The sequence below is a fragment of the Barbus barbus genome, assembly GCF_936440315.1.
Source record: "Barbus barbus genome assembly, chromosome: 3".
Lineage (NCBI taxonomy): Eukaryota > Metazoa > Chordata > Actinopteri > Cypriniformes > Cyprinidae > Barbus > Barbus barbus.
Genome location: NC_136731.1, coordinates 39,024,777 through 39,046,995, shown reverse-complemented (window position 1 = coordinate 39,046,995; position 22,219 = coordinate 39,024,777). Strand labels below are relative to the sequence as shown.

The window sequence follows — 22,219 nt, the reverse complement described above, 5'->3', positions numbered from 1 at the left end:
TGCGTTTTTGAAAAGACCAGGTGTAAATGCCCTCCGAAATGCATTCGAGACGGATATAAATACGATCGCTCAAACCCCTTTAGGAGGTGGTCTGGGCCGCAATCCAGACGAAACTGGACAAGTGTATGAGCGAATGAAACTGAAAGTAACACACAATCATCTTCATTAAAAGTAGTGAAACTAACCTATCTTTCCTGTGCTGATGTCGCGCTCTCTCTTGTTGCGTCTCTGATATTGAAATGATCTGATAACGAATAAAATGCAGCGCATATCCATTGCTTTCATTGACGTGAACGCCATTAAATTTTCATACAGCGCGAGAATTAAAGAATGGATTTATATCCGTTTTGCGAAGACACATTTACGTGGCCAAGTGTAAATTTAAACGTTTTAACAAATCAGATAGATATCCAATCTGAGAAAACGAATGAAGTTACCAGGTGTAAACAGCCCCTTTAAGTCATTTATCTTTTACGCTCTAATCTAGACCCTCGAACTACAAGCTATCAAAAAGGAAGCTTTCGAATAACCTGCTTTGTGGACTGTGACAACCTCCCTCTCTCACACTCCCTGAAATGTGTGAAGGTCAAAAACATGTATTTCAATGACTCTCGTGCGGTGGAGGGAAAGAAAAGCTTCCCTGGTGCCCATCTCTCACACAATCCAAGAATTTGCATTTGGACACTAATTTACAGACCGTGGACTATTCTTAGACCAGTCCAGAATGTCATCAACTACTAACTCGTATTTTCCCAGGGGACACTTTTTATCCTGAGCACACTGCAGTTGTGTAATTACAATTACCTAAAGCCACAACAACACTACCAACACTGATCTCAGCACCTATGTACCTATGCCACACAGCGCTGGCTTCTGAGAAAACATAAGGGCATTACTAATTAAACCTATACCAGTTATTCAAGACATCAAGTTTCAAGTTTTTCAAAGGACATCTATTTGTTCTCTCTCTCATATACACACACACACACACCTCAAGTGAATATATGGAGGCCTAGCATATATTAGGCTCACTAAAAGGCCTAAATAAGTATCTTGTTCTTTTTTTTTTTTTTTTTTAAACAGGGATATTTCATTGCAAAATGATCTAGGCATTGATCATTCACATTCTACTGTGATTAAAGCTCATATTCTACTCATTTCAAAACTCAAACACATAATACGTTCAATTAAATAAAAATTATTTCAAGCGGTTGTAATGTCTAGATGAAATTTCTCAATTTGGCCAGAGGAGGAAGTGTGTGAATGAGAGCTTATCTTTTGACTGTGTAAATGTAGGTGTGTATGAGAGAGTGCCTTTATTAAAAGACCTTTTAGTTGTGAAAAGTTGACATAGGTCCATGAACCATTTAAAACTAATATATATATAGGTTTTGTTGGTGAAAACTGATATGACGATATAAGAAAAGGTGCATATTCTGAATTCAGTATTGCACGTGAAATTAACTTGACATGTGAAACCTAATTTGTAAAAGATGAAATGTTCCATATAAACTAATTTCATAAAAGCTGCAAATATAACATTCAAAAAGCTGTTTAAAATAGTTTAGACGGAATACAACATGTCACACCACTACACATTTCAACTTCCTGAAAGTGAATTATGTCAGCTACCCTTGTGGGAGGTAAATGAACTTTAAACTCTAGGTTCGGCCTAAACTTGACTAACAACTTTCAACAACACTGACTGATTTGATAAACACAACAGTAGTGGACATTTGTTCTTTAAAGTGTAATTTTTCTGCTTTATCATTCTCTTAAAGATCTACGAAAAAAAAAAACTAAATAAGAAAAGCTTTGACTTCAGAGACAGAAGGGCAACTCAACATTCTCATGGAGTCTTGAAGTCTTTGATTTCTTCCATATGACTCAAGTATTCCCAGCTGGATGAATTTACTTACAGAAGCCCTTTAAGACTGAAATCAGAAAGCATTTAAAAAGACTTAAAGCAAACAACTTTCACCCACAAAAAAGGCCTGTTGTTTGTTAAACAGACACACTTGAAATTGTAACAGAGAATGCATGTTAATTGGACTCAAAAAATCTTTGAGTGCAGGCCACCGTGTCAGGTTATTTTTCCAAAACACATTAAACAGGTGGTCCTGTCTCACAATCTAACTGACTCCACTCTCTGCTCCCAGGCAAATAGGCTGGTGGATATCTCCAGCACTGGCCTTGAACTTTCCAGAACATCCTTGATGTCTCCAGACACTGTTTGTCAGCAACTTGCACTCTTTCACTTTTCATTTTTAACCTCCCAGAGAGCCAAGTCTTGCCAAACTAATCTCCTGCCAAAAAGAACAGTTCAAATTTTGCACTTAACAGATACAAGTTAGGAGCTAAGCCTTTTAAGTTTAAAATAAAACCAGGCCTTTGGGGTTCCAGGGGTTTGAAGGTCAGACAAAAAGCAGGTACTGTAGGTGACATTGACTTATACTTCAAACTGACATTGATTGTGAATTACACAGAGCAGTATGGGTATCAATACTCAAATGGATCATAACAGGATTAAAGAAAGATTGATGTAAATGCAAAGATAGATGTCAATTCTCTTTAAAACTCACTTTGACAGCCTTCAACAATAGCTGCATTCATTTCCATCGACCTATTTTTATGTGCATTTTGGAATATCACTAAAAAAAACAAATGTGCACATTTAAATTTTTATCCGATCAAAAAAATGTGCATAAACTACGATGGAAACACATTTGCCGAATAAATTCCTCCATGCGCATCGAAAAAGTCATGTGGCTTTGTGCTATGAGACTGGATAACTTGACTAGCAGTGGACCAATCTCGTTGCACAGCATCTATATGTTGTTATGGTCGTTCTGAAAAACATGAGCAAAGTCTGTCGTCAAAGTATTTCTGTATAATTGTCTTAAACGACTGTGTTCCCAAAACAGCTGGCATCCACCTCAGAAAGTTCGGACAGCATCTATTATGTTTTGCATGCTCGCTCTGAGGCGCTAGTAATTTATATCATATGAAAATTATTATAATCAGTGGCTTCTCCTATATTCTTAGTGATATTTAGTGCCACAGTTTACCAGGAAGTGATGATTTTGTTCTCTGACTCGTTTGATGGAAACGGTGCTTTATTCGCATATGTTTTATGCGATATTCCACTTTTGCGCATAAGTTTAATTTGAATCTTTGGATGGAAACATAGCTAAAAATAACAATTCCATGCAGCTCAACAGCTGAGATCTGCAGCAGCCCACACAAAATGTACATCACGAGAGAAACAGACAAATGAAAAAACAATATACTAGAGCGTCTACGTTACTTTAAGGTCACATTGTTCTACCTAGAGCTCATTTCTTGCCCTTCAAATCACAGGGAAAAAAATAAATAAAAAAAGTGTGATTTCAAATTGACTGTACCGCCTTGAAAGAATTAAGGCACTTAGTCAATGGTATTGATGTGTTACATAACAGTTCTTCCTGTGAGGAGGGGATGTAGGACAACGATGAATCTGGATAGATGGAATGAAAAGAAAGTACACAACAGCTCATAATCATATACCGACCCCTAGATACTCTTAAAATATCCCACAGACAGAGCTTAACAATTCAATACAGTGCTGTGTACCAGAGACCAAGTTTAATATGGAGAAAAACATCTAAAACAGATTGATGCTCCAGTACAGAACACAAGAGACCTCAAAACCAGGAAATAAGAGTGAACGGAAAACAAACAGCACAAGAGAGAGAGACATGGCATTTCCCATTAGGGATCAATACAGTATCAATCTATCAGAGGAGGGGGAGGTTTGGGTCTAGCAAGTCTTTGTTTCAACCATGTTTTAAATTAACCCCATCTGGGGGAAAACACGACGTTTCAGAGAAGCAAATAGGCCTCCATTTAATAAATAACAGTCTATGTCTTGTGGGACAGACAATAGTAATGTATCTGAACGTACTATAAAGGGCTAAACAGATCAAGGTACAGAAGTCAAATGTGCCACGCAAGACATAACAATAAAATCGCGTCATTACTCAGGAACATTAAACGCGTCTTTAAACCATAAACATCACGTACACATGCGGAACCTGTTATATTTGAGACCTGAGATCAAGTGAGTGCTGTGAAAAATATGCAACGTAACACATTATATAATGGAAAAGTACAGCGCGTTACACTAACCACAGGTTGAGCAGGTTAATGTTCTATTACACATAAAGCCCTCTGCTGTCCACAACCAGGAAAAATACTGCGCTAAATATAAATAAACCCCCAGATTATACGGAAAACAAGGGTTAGGACGAGCTTAAGGCCATGAAGAATCGCTGGCGGCGTTTCAAAAGCTGGCGTGATGCTACTAAAATTGCATTTTTGTACGTTATTTGGAACGTTTAATAATTAAGGGTTCTAATAATAATTCTTTCGCGACGTCAGTCCGGTTCGGCGGGGCGAGGACAGAACTAGAGGGAAAAAAAGAGGAAAACAACCATTTATTATGTAATGCAACTACGTTAGTTATGGAAAACTCCCCGTGTCCAGGCTCAATGCAAAAGTTGTAACTGTTTACCACCCGATTGCATCATTTTTGGCACATACATGCTTATATTTAGTACTGAACAGATACCGGAAATCAATTTTTGTGACTTGTTTTCAGAATAACATTTTCTCCTCACATTTTTTTAGCCCCAATGTTGAGTCTTAAAGGGCCAGCAGCTCGCGTTGACTATTATAATTAATCTGTAACGCATAGGCCTGGGACAACATCCAGTTAGTGAGGTAGTAATGCATACGACTCGCACCAGCACAAACGAAAGCCTGCTGATCTAGATGCAGCACACATACTGCGTACCCACTGCACGCGTTTATCCTACTCAATGTAAAAGCGTAAACGAATCGTCTCGCGCTAGATTACCAACTACGCGCTTTCGTAAAGTTGACACGTATAATTATGTCGGGCTGATTTTGCAACCTTGATGGTCTGACTTGCAACGCCGCCTACTTCACGGGTTTAACCAGAACAAACGGTGGAAAATAACTACGGAGAGCGAAAAGCGTCCGCAATTGTAAGAGTTAACGTGCCCTCGACTTGCACCGTTTACCGCGCGTCGATTTTAAGTGCATTAATGCGCTAAAAACGTCTCGAGTTGCCTCACGCTAGCGAGTTTTAAACTAACAAAGAGAAAAGGAGGAACCTACCACGTGATGAGGAGCCGATTCCGGGGTAAATGTATGCAATAAATCGCCACGCTTAAGAAATATAGCAGTAATAACTGACAGGCAGAAGCAATTATCCAGATGCAGATCTCGCTGTTGCACGATCAGGTGGAAAAAATCCCGGGCCTCTCGCGCGCTCCGGTGCTCGGTAACCCCCCTCCTTTTCCTCCTCCCACTCCTCCGGGCTGCGTTTAGGAATCACGAAATGGGCGAAAGAAACGGGGGCAGTCGAGCTATAGGAGCCCAGTCGGCTGTTGTTCAATCGCCCCCGACAAAAGCCGCGAAAAAGCAGTCAAATGTATCCCTTTTCCGGTCGTTCTTTAAGCGCAGTCCCTTCTCTCCTTCCCCGGAAGGTCTTCGCGCTCGATGTCGGCTGAGAAAACCCCGCTTTTGTCCGTTTTTTATTGTTGTCGGTCGAGGGGGAAGCGACGAGCTCTGAAAATGGCGGCTCGCTCCTCTCCCTCGGATCGCGAGTCTGACAAACAGAGAGAAGCGGATCGGCGCGGCGCAGTGGCGCGCTGCTCTGACCGGCCGCTAGAGGCGCTAGGCTTCCTGTCATAATGCGTCAGGACAATAGGGGGCGCCACAGTGAGGCCAAAATTTACTCTAGCAGCAAAATATTACATTGAAATGCTCGTATCATTTAGTCGAAAACTGTCAAAATACTCATTTGACCACAGCAAAAGTGTTTAAGCCCTAACAAAATAGCATAGTTTAACATATGGCTGAAATGAACGCAATAAATAGTACCTAGAGCCCTGCCCAGTATTGCATGCTTCTAGAAAGAGGCTCTAAAATAAATGTTGTGCCAGTAGAGGGAACTCAAGAGTCTCTAAAATGATTAAGAGACAGGGAATGTTGGAGAAAATCATACTAAATTAAGTACAATAAGACATAAAACACTAAGGAAATCAGATGGCACTGCACTGAATTGCTATGCATTCAAATAACCATTATTCTTGACCCCTGAATGTAAACTAAACTAAAAGGCAAGAATTGTAGTGATAGTAATTATAATCAGGAAAAACGTGGAATTAAAAGCTATACATTTCTATCTTAAAACTCTGTGGCTAAGGCAGCTTTTATCATAATATATTAGAAATTATGAAACCTAGTTAAGCTTCCTGTTCCTAGAGGCCCTCATAAACAAAAAGACAGCACCATCTACTGTTTAAAAGGGGAATACTTTAACTACCTTTCTGTGGCACTGATCTTTTTTGTCTGCTTATTCTTATAACTTTAAGCATGCATACTGCAAGTACATTCCCCTAAAATAGTACGTGTGAATGCATTTAATTAAATAATACATTAATTAAAACAGGTGGAAGGAACTTCAAAGTGTGTCAGACCTTAGAGTTGAGTGGGTTCGGTCTAATCTGATGGTTTACTGGAGCCTCCATTATTAATCCAAATATAACTTGCAAAGTCCAAAACGAACGAGACAGTGGTTCAACCTGCAGTCTGTAAAACAAACAAAATAACAACAAAGACTGTTAGCATTTACATTTATACATAAATTGTTAGATACAAATTATGCTAATTAACTTTGGCCAGGTGTTTTACACTTTAAACCCTCTCAAAATTGTTTAAACTTAATAGTTTGTTTAAATATCAAACCTAAATATTCGCTTTATAAAATATTGCTACTGTAAACAGTCTGTCACTATCAGATCTTAGATTTTAAACGCATTTAGGTAAGCAAGTTAAGCGTAATAGATCATTAAAATGTAAATAAATGAAGGGGGGAAAAAGACTAACGAAAAAAAAAAGTCAAATCCAAAACAAACAGCGCTTTATCAACTGCGCTACTGAGGGCAGATGATGGAGGTACGGACTGTGTTTCAAAAACACACAAGCTGTCTTCCTAGACAGCATTTCTGACGGCATTCGCGCGTTCCAAATACTGTCTAAATAGGCAGCTCACTAGGTTTTGAAACACGACCACATACAATCAATTCCAATGTAATAATAAAAAAAACTTGTACAGAAAACAAATAGTAGATGAATAAGTATATTAGATCATCTATTAATTAGATAAGTTCTTTAAATATAGCCTAATATTAATTTGATTGACTCTTAGCAGGCCCGTTGACTGTAGGTTTAGCATGCTAACATCATCAGCTGATAGTCTTTGCTATATTACAGCCTTTCTTTCATCCCCACTCACATCTTCAAGACGAATTCAAAGGGTCGGTTTTAGCGGACATTCTGAGCTGTAACCACGGGGAACATGTCAAGTTTAGAGTCGTTTTAATTTTATCTGGAGCTTAATTCTGACAGACGGAGAGATTTTTTGTACCCAAACAATTTTTGGCCTGTTGACTACAATCTCCGGGATGAAATTACTTTGTCATAATGTCTTCCGCTCACTGAATGAGAGGAAAAATGAAACATTGTTTTCTTCTAGATCTTACTTAACCTTTTACGTTGAAAACAGTATTTTACCCATGCCAAAATAGCAAAAATAAGTATATTTTAAATGACAGAGTACAGAATTCACGTTCACTTACCTGCACAGATCAACCAGGCTTGAGCCGGAAGTACCGCCTCATTTCAACCTCTGATTGGTCAGTGGGCGGAAAGGCGGTCGCTGATTGGCTGATTTATATGTTTTTAGCAAGAGACGGGCTTACGAGTGAAAGTAAAAAAAAACTGTAACTTTGCTAAAGAGTTGATTTTTGTGTATTTGTTAGATGTTAATGTCTGTTTAATACATATGTACCAAACACAGTGTCACGTTTGAACTTAAATTAGGCCTAACATAAAGCTTAATATCACAGCTTTGTTAGCTGTTGTCAGTCATTGTATAATGTCAACGCTTATCTATGGATATTATTAAACATTCATAAACACGTTACAAGTGCTGAAGCCTTCTAGAGTTGTCCACTGAAGCAAGATCACATTTGAACTTGTTATATTTCACATTAGTATCAATAACTGTAGCAATCATGGCATTTTCGTGTAAACCGTGGCAATTTTACAAACCTATGAACATTCAATGAGCGTTTAAGAAGAAACCAAAGTGTGGATCAACCTAAGGCTTCGTATTTTCCTTCAATGACCACATCAGGACTTTCAGTCAAAGTCGTTTATTCTATTACCTTTTAATTCCTTAAAATGTACAATAAGAAGCATTTAGCAGAGATCAAAAACATTTTATAATAATAAACATGTTCTGGTAAAATAAAATCCATGACAGATACTTTGTGCACATTTTCTATGTTCATCAGTATTGTCCTCAACAGCACCAACATTTCAGAAAATTGTCTCGAGAAGTCTGACCACTGGTCACTGTGCCATACAATAGTGTTGTTAATTTGGACACTGTGGTCTGGTTTCCTAAACACAGATGAAAGCGTGTCAAGGAAACCACCCCACCTATACGCTTATCATTTAATCAACAATTCTCTAATCAACGTCTTGCAGCTGGGCAAAAAACATGGATTTGGATGATTTGAAGGTAGATAAGAGCGGAACAGATGAGTGTGAGTGGCAATTTTTTCTGATTAAGACAACATTTAAAAAAAACAAAACAAACATAAGTGCTTCTTGAGCATCCGTCACACACAAGTTTTAAAATCTGGTGGAAAAAGATCTGCATCAGCCAGAACTGGTACTTTCTAGTTAACGTTCAAAAACATTGTTCCTCTAAACAGATGGTAATCTGATAGAAGATATGCAGTTTACATTGAATCTCTAGTTTTTTTTTATGTGGGCAGAAAGTGCTTTTTTTCTCCCAGCAATTACGTTCCTTGATGAAAAAGGGAGGGGAGAGGAATCAGAGGACTACCAACTCTTACACAGGTCTTTATTCAGAGTAAATGCCGATAAAATAACATAAAAGGCCTAAGCATTAAGACAGGAACATCCATGAATGTCTGTGGCTCTTTTTTGAGTCTTCAACTGACAATTAACTTGTTGAGAAGACAGTGGAGTCATTGGCAAATCTGGGCAATTTGAGTTCAGGCAGAACTTGAATTCTGTCTGCGATAAGGGACGCCTGCCAGTGACGATGAGGGATGAGACAGGACCAGAAGATCAGACCGATGAGAGACCTGTAAGGCATGATGACGAGGGGGTGGAAAAAGGCAAGAACGATTGATGAAAATAAAACGACAGAAATGAGGAGGTACTGTTATTAGCAGCAGTTTGTTTTCCTTTTTTTCTTCTTCCTCCTTTTTCAGAGCTGAAGTTTTCAAGTAGCCCCCTAATTGGCATTGTTTCAAAGTCCAGAGTGGTGTCGGGGGCTACAGAACCTCATCGCTCTCCGTGGTGTGGAGCTGCGTGTCATCAGCATCTGTCATACTGCTCTCCTGTGACTCCTCCACCTCCGCTGCTGAGAGCAACGAACAACATTACATAGTGCACACAGGGCCACTTAAATGGCTCGCTGGGTAGTAGACTTACTTGAGTAGTAGGGATAGTCGTCAGGAGTGACAGGTTCATCATCATCTGGGAGGTATCGCTTATCTATAGCCTCTTTGATCTGATTATTGGCCCCTTTAGGGTCCAAATCCATGGCCCATGAGAAGTTCATTAGCGCCAGATGAGTCTGGCCAAGCTTCTTATAGACCTATATAGATGATCAATATTTTTTAGTAAAAGATATATTTGATAGATAATACACACAAGTATACAACTGAGTTGTAGCAGTACCTTTCCTATTAAGAAGTAAACAAGGGACTCTTTGGGCACTATTTGTTTCAGTTCTTCAAGCTCCTGCAAAGCCGCCTGTAAAGAATAAATCAGTTAAATTTAAAAAAGATGGTTTCTGAAGGTAAATTTAAAACTTTTTATTAGACCAAATAAAGAAAATAAGGAATACATTTATTGTAGCAATGCTTCAAAATTGTTTCGAACAGATCTCAGAAAAAAAAAGCTTGAATACTTCTGCTCCAAACCAACAGAATATGAAAATATTTTTACCTTTTGATCATACTGCAAAAAGTGATGTTCTTTCTCTGTATTTTTGTCTCGTTTTCCAGTACAAATATCCAAACATTCTTAAATTTGTTAGTTTTAAGCATAAACTCATTTAAATTGTTGTTGTATTTTTATTGGCATCTCAATCTCAAGTAAATGTATCTAAATATTATATTAGATATTTGTTGACAAACTTTTTGTTTTCCAAAACATTTAATGCCATGACTTTAAGACTTTCTGCTGCAATTTAAGACCTTGACCTTTTGATGCCTTAATTTGTGAAAGCACAAGTGAATGCTGAATCTTGACTGCTTCATATCATGACAGGTTGGGGAGTACCTTGTACTTTTCATTGGCAAAGAGAATAGAGGCCCTATGGAATTTGCATAGTGGATTCTTGGGGTCGATGCTAATGGCTCTGTTGAGGGTCTCCAGTGCATGGTCTGATTTCTTCAAAGCATGTTGAACCTGACATGGAGCACATGAGAAAGGATATGCAGCAATGCAACAATTCAAGCATTAAAAATTCAAAGTCGGCACCATCACCTATTTCTCTATAATAAACAAGTACATGTTACCAAACTCAAAATAAATAAGGTCGAGCAACAATCTTGCGCTATTATTTCCCAAAGAAATGAGTGTGCATTAACATTATTTTCTCTGCATTAGATTTACTCACCACTCCAATGTGACAAAGCAGCACAGAGCTCTGAGGATTGATGCTCAAAGCCTTCTTGAAATGAATCTCAGCTAGGTTAAATTTCTCCTGCTTGTAGTAAATCATTCCCAAGCCGTACCTAGCATAACAGACAGAAACATTAAGCCTTTTTACTGTTAAAATGATGAGTGTTAAACTAACAATGACGATATAAAATGAACAGTTTTATTTTACATATTTCTGGTTTCATCTAAAGTAGTGTCTCATTTCCAAAGCCAAAGAGTAGAGTCTGAACCGTACCAGGCATTGTAGTGACGTTTATTGAGGCGTATAGCATTCCGGAAGCAACCCAGGGCTTTCTCCAGCTCCTCTGTGAGAACTAGTTCATGCCCTAATAGTGTGTATGCGTATGCAAAGCTGGGGTCCACCTGGATGGCCCGTGTGAAGAACTTAATGGCTATGTCATGTTCCCGCTGTAAGCTGAAACAGTTACCAGCTACACACCAGGGCTGTACACAGAGAGAGGAAGAAATAAGCATTCAAGATCTGCAAACCCTGCTCATTTGCTATATTACTCCGAGAGACGTACCTCTGGTGAGTTTTTGTCCATTTCAGTGAGATCTTTAGACAGGGCAGAAAGCGCCACATCCTTCTGTAAATGCCAGAGTGTTGTGGAATAGATCTCCATACCTTCCACTCGATAGCTCTCAATGCGCCGGACTTCTGAAAAAATCCTCTCCGCCTGGTTAAACAGACAAACATTCAGTCTTTATTATCTTCTCTGCAATTCACTGTTTGAATGATGTTTTGTCTCCATTTTCTACCATTGATAAATTCCTGCTAATTTTAACAGCCCCGACTCACCTGCATGTATTCAGCCAATTCAAAGTGAGCTCGTCCGATCTGACCCAGCACCCAGCCTGTGTTGTAGTGGTGTGAAGGCAGCTGACTCAAAATGTTGATGGCTTCTCTGCAGTTGTAAGAGCAGAGAGCAAGATAGCCCCTTCCAATATCCCGCATCAACGTCATCAGCCCATCTGAATAAAACAGAGGAAACAAATCTAAGTTTTGATGGAGTTACATTTTCAAAATGCATCATATTTAATAATCCTTATAATAGGACTCACTTTCTTTTGAACAATTGTTACAATTTGTTTATAGTTCTTTAAAGTCAGCATGAAACGGAAGTTGTGATCGACAAAGTGAACAAAGTGAAACGAATTCTAAGAGATATTTTGATTAAATATTATGAGGGCACATGAATTAAAAAAAAAAGTGCACATAATAAAATGTATTATTTATATAATAATTAGTTAATTAAAATGTATTATTATAATTAAAATATAAATACTGAAATATTTCATTAAAAAAAATTGTTTCGATTGCATCTGATCAGATTTTATTCCTTAAACATCTTAAAAAGACAACAAATCTCAAATACCGGCAGCAGCCTTTTGCAGATTAAAAGCCTGGAACTGCGGTGAGCTGATGTTGCCTTTTCCTTCTGATATGGAAGAATCAAGCTTGAGGATCTCGATGCTCTCATTCAGGTTAGATGGGGTGATTCCTCCCTTACCCGTTTTCGTTTTGGTCTTTCGGTTAGGAATCTTGGTGGGGAACTTCATTTTCAGCTTCTTGCTGTTCTCCTGTTCAATTCCAACATTAACAGTGTTGATAACACTTCCTCTAAAGAGTGGTTGAGGACTTTGAGGAGTGTATGCATAAACTTGTATGTGTGAAAGGCAGTACCTTGGCAGTGGAGCTGGCACTGGTGAAGAGTCTTGAGCTCCGCCGTGGCTGCACATTTGGGGGAGCAGCAATGGTTGGGCTCAGCACTTGTGGTGTAGTACTACAAAGCAGAAAGATGTCATCAGAAGCCACTATCATAGCCATGAGTTGCCTGTAGAAATGTGTGGTGACATGTACCTGGTCTGTGGGGCAGTGGTCTGAGTTTGGTTGAAAGGGTTTGGAATGACCTCTCTGCTGTTTCCACTCTGTGCAAACACTGACTTCGTCCCCACTTGGCTGATTCTACTGACAGCCTGAAATGGCAAAAAAAAATAAAAAATCTTGTTTTAAAAAGACATTTATCATTTACAATTTGATTATATAAAGACTATTTCTGTCTAGTAAAAAATGTTTTTAATGAACCTTACATAAATACAATTTTGAAGAAATTTTATTTGGATCATTTGTTCATAAATAGGACAGAGAAAGGTTTTTTTACACTCTTTTTGAATAAGACATCAATGTACTACAGTTTTCTTGCTAGTAAACAGCACAATTAATTACAAAGAAAAATAACTAAATGTGTAATTAAATGTGAAGACTAATGAACCCAGACAATTTAAACATTGGACTAAATGTACAAAGACTAACCCAGACAATTTACAGAAAAAAAGCTGAAAAATCACATTAACATACAAAGTACACATCAATACCATTTTTGTATCAGAAACCTGCCCCATTCTGCTCAAATTAACTCAGTAACCAAGGGTTAGCCAAACAAATGTAACGTTACAGTAATACAAACAGGTGTAAAAAAGGGTGTAAAAACTACATTACTCTTTTTTTTTTTCCCCCTAATGAAATAAACCTTGACTAATGTTACATGATTTTAAGGAAAAAACAATTATACAAAAGAGTAGATCACAGCCCCTGAAAAACTAAATTCCCATGGAAGTACTTTAATAGCAAGCTGCTAGAAATAAAGGAGGATTACCTTCTTCGGAGGGCCAGGCGGAGGAGGAGGTTCCATCCCACTTCCACTGTGACTGTAATTCTGCAGGTAAGTTGGGTCACCCGGGCTCGGCTCCAGAGGCAAAATTCCAAAACTACACAATTTCAAACAGATAGATTACTAGAATGAAAACATAAGAGGCAAATCATCACATCCATAATTAATCAATCATTTTAATCACTTGGGATTACATTAAGAAAGCCTCATGCACGGTTAAGTGTGAGATGCGACGGCCTTAGTGATCTATGGTCATTACCTTGGTGTGAGGGGGCTAAGTGTGGCCGTGCCCCCCAGCAGACATCGACCGCTCTTGGGTTTGTTTTGCACTTGTTTGGATAATAATGAGCCACCGGTGCCCAGTGACACAGAGTCTGGCGAGATGACGGAGGAGTCGATATAGGACACAGAGGAGTCCGTATTCAGGGAGTATTTTGAGTTAGAAGATTCTAGATTGAGCCGGTTAAGCTCCTTTAGAGAGAGAAGAAAGACAATGCCAAGATATGATGTAGAAGACAATCCAAATTCACAACGTTTAACATGTCCCCAAACAATACCTCATATACATCATCTCCTTATAAAACACAACAAAATGCAAGAATAAACACAGGAAAGACATACCAAAGTGTCCTGTGGGGTCTCCATTAGGACAGTGTCAACTTGTCGATGTCCTATATTGTTACTAGGTGTGTGTGCAGGGCTGATGGGAGGAGGGGGGATGACTCCTCCGCTGCCGCCACTGAAATTCTGCAAGGAGGTCAATCTAAACATCTGCTCTGGATCCGGTCGCTCCCCTGTAGCACAGAGAGCAGAGTTTAAAATCACATTATCAGGCACCCTCTCCTCAGGGAGTCTTGTAACTGTGCAGCTTGGATGAGGTTCTTATGATGACACTAATTAATAACGAGAAAGGAACTCACCGATCTGACACAGAGACTCAAATGGAGACCATAAGAAAGGGTTCTCGCTCATGCTTTTTTGGTAACATTCAGCACCTTTTGCTATCCGATCTGTTTTGCTGCAGGGATAACGAAAGGAGCATGATCATCAAAATTTTAGCCACTGAAAACGTTTTATAAAATGCCATTTTTGGTTTTCCACAACTTCAAAATCCAACAACAATCTTATACAAGGAAAACAGCAGATTTTATTGGATTTAATGTAAATGACAATGGATCATCAGACCTGCCAACCTTTGAAATTGTTTTGGAGTACCACTTGTGTGATGGCAACACGGGGGGGTATATCAAATTCAAATTCAAATTCAAATTTTATTTGTCACATACATATACATACGTAGTACGACATGTAGTGAAATGTATTGTACGACTGTCCAACAAATTGTCCAACAAAATTAGAAAAACCTCAAGTTTACAAAAATACAAATAGAAAAAGTACAGTAACCATATATACAGAATAAACTAGCAATAAAATAAAATAACAAATAGATATGAGAATAAAAAATAGAATATGAAATAGAATATAGAATATGATATATATGAATATATATATATGATATATCCTGATATTTTGTGAGGAACTGCTGTGGGGCATGGACTCTTTTTGGTTTCTTTTTAGGCTTGCTCTCCCTGTCAGTGTCCTCATCTGATGTCATGTTTGTTTGTTTTTTAGCTGCAAGGCATGAACACACACACACTTTTCTGTCAGCGAGCACATAACTTTACACTACTTTGCCAACTTAAATGCCTGGTGAATAGGCAAACTAGCTTGAAAATTATGTAGTGTTAGGATAACGTTATTCATGTTAGATATTGACCAAAGGTCTGCACTCAGTCACATACGACAGCTGCACGATTCTGGATAAATTGAGAATCCCATTTTTTTTTGTCTCAAACAGTGATCACGATTCTCTCACGAAACAAAATAATGTGTGACAAAATACCATTGCTGCAGTCTATTTAAAAGTGTTTAATTTGAACAAATTTTTAAACATTTAAATTAATATGTATTTATAATATATTTAGTTCATATTAAAATTATGAAAAAGTGGTTTGAATGAATGATTTAATGTCTCACTCATAAATACTTCACTTGTTTCTTTACTGGATGAATCAGTGTTTTTAAAAGAATCTCTTGATTCAGTCACAAATGCATTTTTTAAGTCACTTTTAAGTACTTTTGTAAGTACCGTGTGCACTGTCCTCTTTTAAGAAATCAGACGGTGGGAGTAAAAAGGTACGAGACAGAGCGGGATTTTGTTTTGCTGTCTATTTGCAGTCTCTTTTTAATGATAGGTCTACGCATTTGTCAATCATCCTACTTGCTAGATGGGGAATGAACCCCGCACTCTGATTGGTCGAAGTGCTCTTTCTTTGCTGTTGCTTGATTGCTTTGTGCTGCACAAAGGCGTCACCAGGTTTTTGCGTAGTTCAAAGTCACAAATCGTACCTGCGTACTTTGAGGTCAAAATGCATGCCCGCTACGCAAAATGCGTACAGGTTGGCAGGTCTGGATCATTGGCTGAAGGAAAATGTCACATTTACAGGTATCAGACGGTCACGAAGAAACCCAAAGAATTAGTGAGAGCAATAAAACAACCAACTTACTGACATCTATGGAGGAATACTGCAGTTAAAATACAAACATTACAAATTTAACACTAGTTGTGTAGTAAATTCCACATCCCCAAAAGTGATTGTTCTCTTGGTTATTAGCACATGATCAAAGAGTGCAAAGGCTGTGAGGCTATTTAAAAAAAAAAACATCTTATGAAGTGCAAGAAAAGAGGAATCTCTCATATGAGAAAACATAAAAGCTTTTTAACTTGCCACCTTACCTGAAGAAATTCAGAACTCTTAAAGCAATCTGAGTGCTGCTCTACACAAGTGCAAAACAAAACAGTCAAAAGAGCCCTGTCTGCCTCTAAATCCATTACAGATAAAGAGCTCTGGTACCAGCCTGCGTCATCCAACAAATTAAACACAGCCTCTCACTAGCGGCTCTTTCCCAGGAAAAATTGCAAAGCAGATATTTTCGGGTTGATTGATTTCAATAGGTGAAGCTAAGTAGCCAAAGAAGCTCAACGTACCAGTAGATTTGCCCCAGCAGAGCCAGAGTAAAGCAGGCCGAGTCTCCAAACTCGTAATGAGTAATGATGTCGTCTTGGCTCTTCTGTTTGTTCAGGACCCCTCCGGTCAGGATCTGCTCCCCCTCTGCCAACCTGGCGGAGAAAAACACAAATCAATCAAAACTGCAAGAAATTTGTAATCAAATTCATAAGGTGACAATCACTGTGTTTAGACCTGATGTCAATCTTGAACGAAGGTGAAGGCAGGACCTGCCACTCATTCTTATGATTAAGATCCTCTTGTATTACATTGCTCTCAGGTAGGGATGTCAAGTTTCTCTACTTCAACACTAAAGTAAAGCAGTGTTTCCCATACATTGACTCATTTGTGGCATCTATTCTGTGCAGCGAGCGGCAGCAGCAGACTCATCAATAAATGAGTACAAAACAGTGTTTCTAAGTACCTGTCGCTTACTGACTGTTTGGTAGTTCGTCTGTTAATATGCACATAGTTTGTAACTCAGATGCAGGCAGTGCGCTGAATGGGACAAAAAAGTAATATAGCAAAACTCCCACATACAGCCGCTTTTTAGCTTAGATGGAGTTTAGTGTAGAGTTTAGTGAGAGTGATGTTAAAATGTAGTATTGATGGGTCGTGTTTAGTCACTATTTATACTTGTTTTATGTATGGCAACAGAAAATATGTAAATGGGAACAGCTTTATTGGGCATTCAGTTGTATTACAGTATGTGACAGTTCATAAAGTAGAACAGATCTGAAGTGCCAAACTTGTCTGAATGCAAACTTGACACAATGACAGCATAAATATGCAAATTAATGTGAAGTCACCTGCCACCACAAGTCTCACAAAATCCTGTGAGAAACACTGAATAAGACACAAGGCTTGTTTGAGATGAGCACAATCTGCGCAGAACTGATCACCGCAAGATGCATGCTGGCTAGAAATGTGACCGAGGGCTGTCCACCTTGCTCTGAAGTCACGCCGACAAATGCCAAAAATCTCTCGCGACAGCGAGTCAACCATTCAGTCGAGCTCTACTTCAGTCGTTACTCTCCCCCAGCCGAACAACAGAACGATGGGAAACGACTTGGTGGCGACACAGCTTAATTCTCATTGGTTCAAATAAAACACAAATGTTGTTCTCTCTTCTAGAACATTTTATATCTGGTATCATGTAATTATGCGTTTAAATTATGTGTGAATATTCACAAACACTATGGCAGTGCGATCTCTGTATGAGATATGTGATTGTCATATTTCAAAAAAATTCTAAAATACATATTTGTATTAAAGTAAAAATGGATGATTAATGCATCTTTTGAATGGAATTAAATAGCAAATACTTTGAGTGTCTTGTTCATTGTATTTATTTTCATATAAAAGCAACAGAACTGAAATTATATCATGTTTATCAGCAACACAGAGCATGAGTGTGAATAATGCGATATCCGCCTTTAAATTGGTTGGTATCAGTTCCACTTCCAAGAAGTCAGAACTGTCCGTCTTGACTGCACTTATTTCACTCCTCCCCTCACTGCAGCCGTATACTCTCGCCTATATTTCAGGCGAGGCTAGGTACAGCAGGGGCAGTACGTAAAACTGCCTCACTCTCTCACTGACTTGTGGCTACTTTCAAAAGCCACATACATATTTCAAAAGCAACAAATTGTATGATAATGCATATAGCAATTGCTTTTGAATATCGCTATGATTGTGAGGTATTGAGTATTGTGACATTTGAATACAACTATTAAAATTTTAGTATAGTAACAACCCTTACTCTAAGCTTTTGGATGAGATAAATATAGATATAGACACTGGGATATGATGATGATGAGTCATGAGTTATGATTAGTTGGGGAATAATTAGTCATCCATACTTGCTCAGTTCCACACAGCACTTGGCGAGGAGGTATTTGCATTGTGGCGTGGTGCAGCTGTGTCCTTTCAGGAGGTGGTAGGCCTTATACGCCTTCCCTGAACGGTAGTAACACGTAGCCAGCAGGAAGAGCGCTTCTTCTGAATGGACTGATAGGTGAGAAGAAAAGAAAATTCAGAGGAAGCTAAATTTAAGGGCAAGCTAAGAAAATGTAAGGAATACATGGAATAGAATGCAAATTTCAATATGCGCTGTAAATATAAATGTCTTGTACATGTATTTTCTTGTAATATTAAAATGTCCCAATTTGGCTTAACAGGTCTCAGGAATGATAATAATAATAATAAAAAAAGCTTATGTATTGAATACCTCTGCTCCAACCACTAGTACATGAAAATCATTTTTACTGTACCTTCTAATCTCACTGCAAAAAACTGATGTACTTCCTTAGTATTTGTTTTGTTTTCCAGTGCAAATCTAAAAAAAATTCTTAAATCAAGATACATTTACTTGAGAAGAAAAATGGCAAGTTAGTCTCGTCTTTTATCAAATTAAAGTGAGTTTATGGTTAAAAGAACAACAAATATCTGCCCAGAAAAATCGGCTTAATTCAAAGGGAAAACAAGTTTTCATACCCTATTAACAGACATTTGTTTAAAGCATTATAACTCGCTTAATTTTGTTCCGTTTAAGAAAACAAGACGTAATGTTCAATTTGCATCTCTAGAAATTGTATCTTGATTTAGGGATGTTTAGATATTTGTATTGGAAAAAAATAAATAAAATACTGATGAAGATATTCACGTTTTGCAGTGCAAGCAACATTTAATGCCATGACCTTATGACTAAGAATTTCTTCAACATTTTTAGGCTTTAATTTGTGGAAGGTTGAATTAAGACTTTTTAAGACCTGAAGAACCCTGTATAAAATTAAATTCAGGATTTAAAAACAACAATGCATGCAGCGCATTAAAATCAATAAAAATGTCAGCTTCCATTTTGAGTCACACAAACTTGTTTTAATGCAATGCCAGCTCTGAAAGACTAGGGGAAATGGAGGATGATTCGTGCAATTACCCTCAGCATAGAGTCGTTCTGCCAGGAATACTGCATCTCGGTAGGCGTAGTGGTTCAGAGCATGCCAGACAGCAGCCTATGGACCAAAACAGAACTGCTGTTACCTTCATCGCTTTTACAGTTGACAAAAAGGAGTATGTGTCAAAACAATGATAAACCACAACACTTTATGAATTAGGGTTAATGATTTTATTACCACCTGACACTTCTGAACATTAACATTACAAATGAAATGGGCTCCCATATAAACAATGATACTGATTGCAGAGATTGTTTTACATACATCATGTATATGAAATGATCTGCTGTCATTAAGTCACATCTTTATCACAGTTTTAAGAAATGGTGAACGACTTCAGTATATACAAAATCTGAAGACAAGGAGGGAAACCAGATGATGTTGACTGACAGATGAGATAGGCGTGGTTGGACGCCCTAAAATATTGTCTAGTTAGGCAGCTCGTTCTTGCTTTGAGACACAGCCAGTGTACATACATTTGAACTGATGCCTGATGTTTTAGCCTGACAGACACACACAGGTTTAGCAGCTGTGCTCGATGAACCGTTGGCTAGCTTGTATTTGACAAAGATTTATCAAATCTACAACCTTTGACGTTTGTCGGCCCATTAAACACCATAAATTATAAATTTAAAAATCCAATCTTAAAATGAAATTATGTTATGATTTTAACGCTGATGAGCTTCTATATCAGACAACTAACCAGCTCCAGTATTGCTAATGCACAAAATCTCTTCAAATGCACTAGTTTGTGTTACTCTTCATATATTTGCGAATACCAGTCATCTCTTTAAACATTCAAATTTCCTCAACCCCGCTGATATTTTAACACAAGCGTCAAAATAAAACATCACTATCCCAACATAAATCCCAATAAATCTGATAGCTGGCTAACCTGCAAGACAACACATTAGCTTCCTTGAAAACGACTAACAAACAAACTGCCCCGAGTTGACAAGCAATGTGTTTATTAAAGCAGCTATTGTAAATTAAAATCAAAGCAATAGGTGGTATGTTTAAGGGCAGGTTTTGTGTGAGGTAAAGGACAGAGGCCATTAGCATTAGCTGCTAACTGAGGCCGCGGTGTAGCAGCGCTCAACCATCCGGTCTCTCGCGCTGGATAAAAGTCTTCTCCCGCAACTGGGTCTGAAACAGAGCGCTTTAACATTTAGCACAAATACCTGGACAGGTTCCTGCAACACCGTCATTCCGTAGCCAGGCTCCTCTTCACCTCCTTTTTTTTTGGTTTCTTTGCTCCTTCTTCAGTTGCTTTCTTAGCTCAGTATCCACTCCAGGCCAGAAGTAGCAAAACTAGCATCGAAGATTTGAACATTCCAACCGTTATCGGTGAATCCGGAAATGCCCGAACACGACCGATTCAAATACATACTTTACGATAAAGGCCGAAGGCTTTCGGAAATTGCCGATTAGGAAAACTCAATGTTCGGAATCATAGGGTGAAATGCAGGTAGAAGCGACATAAAATGCCCACTACGTACAGAATATTGTGAAGTTTAGAAAATTATGGCATTTATTCCGAATAACACTACAGATTTTAACTAAAGACAGCCTCGGTGACTGTCTAAGCTTTAACAAAAATAACATTAAACCGCAATACAACCCCGTTATTACGATTTAAACAGACAATTTCTTTATTTGTTTGTAAAGCATAATCATATATAGTATGAGGACCAAATAAGCTGGTGACAATACAAGAACCAGTCAAAAGCTATTATTGCACCCCAAATTGAAAGCAAGCTAATATTTTACCTAATCAGATATTCAGGAGGGGTAATATAACAATGACCTGCCTGGCATGTAATAAGCAATACTATACTATGCTATACTTTACTATACTATACCATACTATATATTACTACACTATATTCTGATGGAAAGATGGAAATTTCTATGAATTGTGCATGCGTGTGTGTTTGGTTTAGGTATACCTTATGGGGACAAAATGTCCCTACAAAGATGGCAATATCCAAGTCCTTGTGGGGACGTTTTTTTGTTTTTTGGGGGGGTATGTTTAGGGTTAGTGGATAGAAAATACAGTTATAAAAACCAGTAGGCTTTGTCTATAGAATGTCCCCATAAAACATGGAAACCCAACATGTGTGTGTGTGTGTGTGTGTGTGTGTGTGTGTGTGATTTAACCTAAAGGAGCACAATTTGTGTCAAACCGTGTTTGAGATTTCTGTCTTTCTTTATTTTAAAAATAATAATAAAATAAAATAATAGAAGATGGACTTGACTGGAAATAGGTGAAAGGTGGGGCTTACCAGATTTGTTTTAGAAGGGACTGAAATGGTAAGCCAATCTGATCACGCCAAACACCAATTTGAACATACAAAAGTTGTTAGTGTAATTCAGTAACAATTACAAAAATCAAAACTTTGGCTACATTTTATGTGGCTTGGTCTCAAGTCGGTCTGAAGATACTTGATCAGATCAGCATCACACTCAGTGTGACACATTTCTCACTTTGAATTCCAGCCTGAAGATCAGAATGAAAACAATAAGACCCCCTTCAAACAGAAACATAAATATTCACGTGTCCGTGAAACAGATGTCTTCTCAGATGTCTTTTCCCCCAAGGGGACATTTAGTGATTATGATATATTGGCCAGAATCTGTATTTCCTGAATGCCAGACAAGAATTCTAATACTGAAC

At 38.2% G+C, this 22,219-nt stretch overlaps 2 protein-coding genes across 4 annotated transcripts in view; both read right to left on the bottom strand.

The window, feature by feature from the left end:
- kansl1b (KAT8 regulatory NSL complex subunit 1b) overlaps positions 1-7,730 on the bottom strand; it is a 65,238-nt gene extending 57,508 nt beyond the window's left edge. The window contains exons 1-2 of one of the 2 annotated variants that reach the window (XM_079379746.1): positions 7,710-7,730; positions 6,549-6,660 (exon numbers count right to left, since the gene is read on the bottom strand). The gene's annotated coding sequence lies outside the window, so the exon portion shown is untranslated. Of the gene's footprint in view, positions 1-5,181; positions 5,677-6,548; positions 6,661-7,709 lie in introns of those variants that run through there. The other variant, XM_079379745.1, reaches the window with a different exon arrangement.
- A 545-nt stretch (positions 7,731-8,275) lies between these two features.
- LOC306846398 (cell division cycle protein 27 homolog) lies at positions 8,276-20,909 on the bottom strand. Of its 2 annotated transcripts, none has more exons than XM_079379762.1 (19): positions 20,724-20,909; positions 19,524-19,599; positions 18,448-18,595; positions 16,567-16,698; positions 14,438-14,535; positions 14,139-14,311; positions 13,777-13,988; positions 13,503-13,614; positions 12,707-12,822; positions 12,530-12,629; positions 12,222-12,426; positions 11,645-11,817; positions 11,370-11,522; positions 11,081-11,289; positions 10,802-10,919; positions 10,462-10,590; positions 9,856-9,930; positions 9,607-9,772; positions 8,276-9,535 (listed from the first exon to the last, which is right to left on the bottom strand). In XM_079379762.1, the coding sequence occupies exons 1-19, from the start codon at positions 20,748-20,750 to the stop codon at positions 9,447-9,449; spliced, it is 2,511 nt and encodes an 836-aa protein (XP_079235888.1). In that variant the 5' UTR covers positions 20,751-20,909; the 3' UTR covers positions 8,276-9,446. The 2 variants fall into 2 exon arrangements, with proteins under 2 accessions (XP_079235888.1, XP_079235889.1); XM_079379763.1 differs by having other exon boundaries at positions 8,276-9,532; positions 20,724-20,885.
- Positions 20,910-22,219: the final 1,310 nt, after the last annotated feature.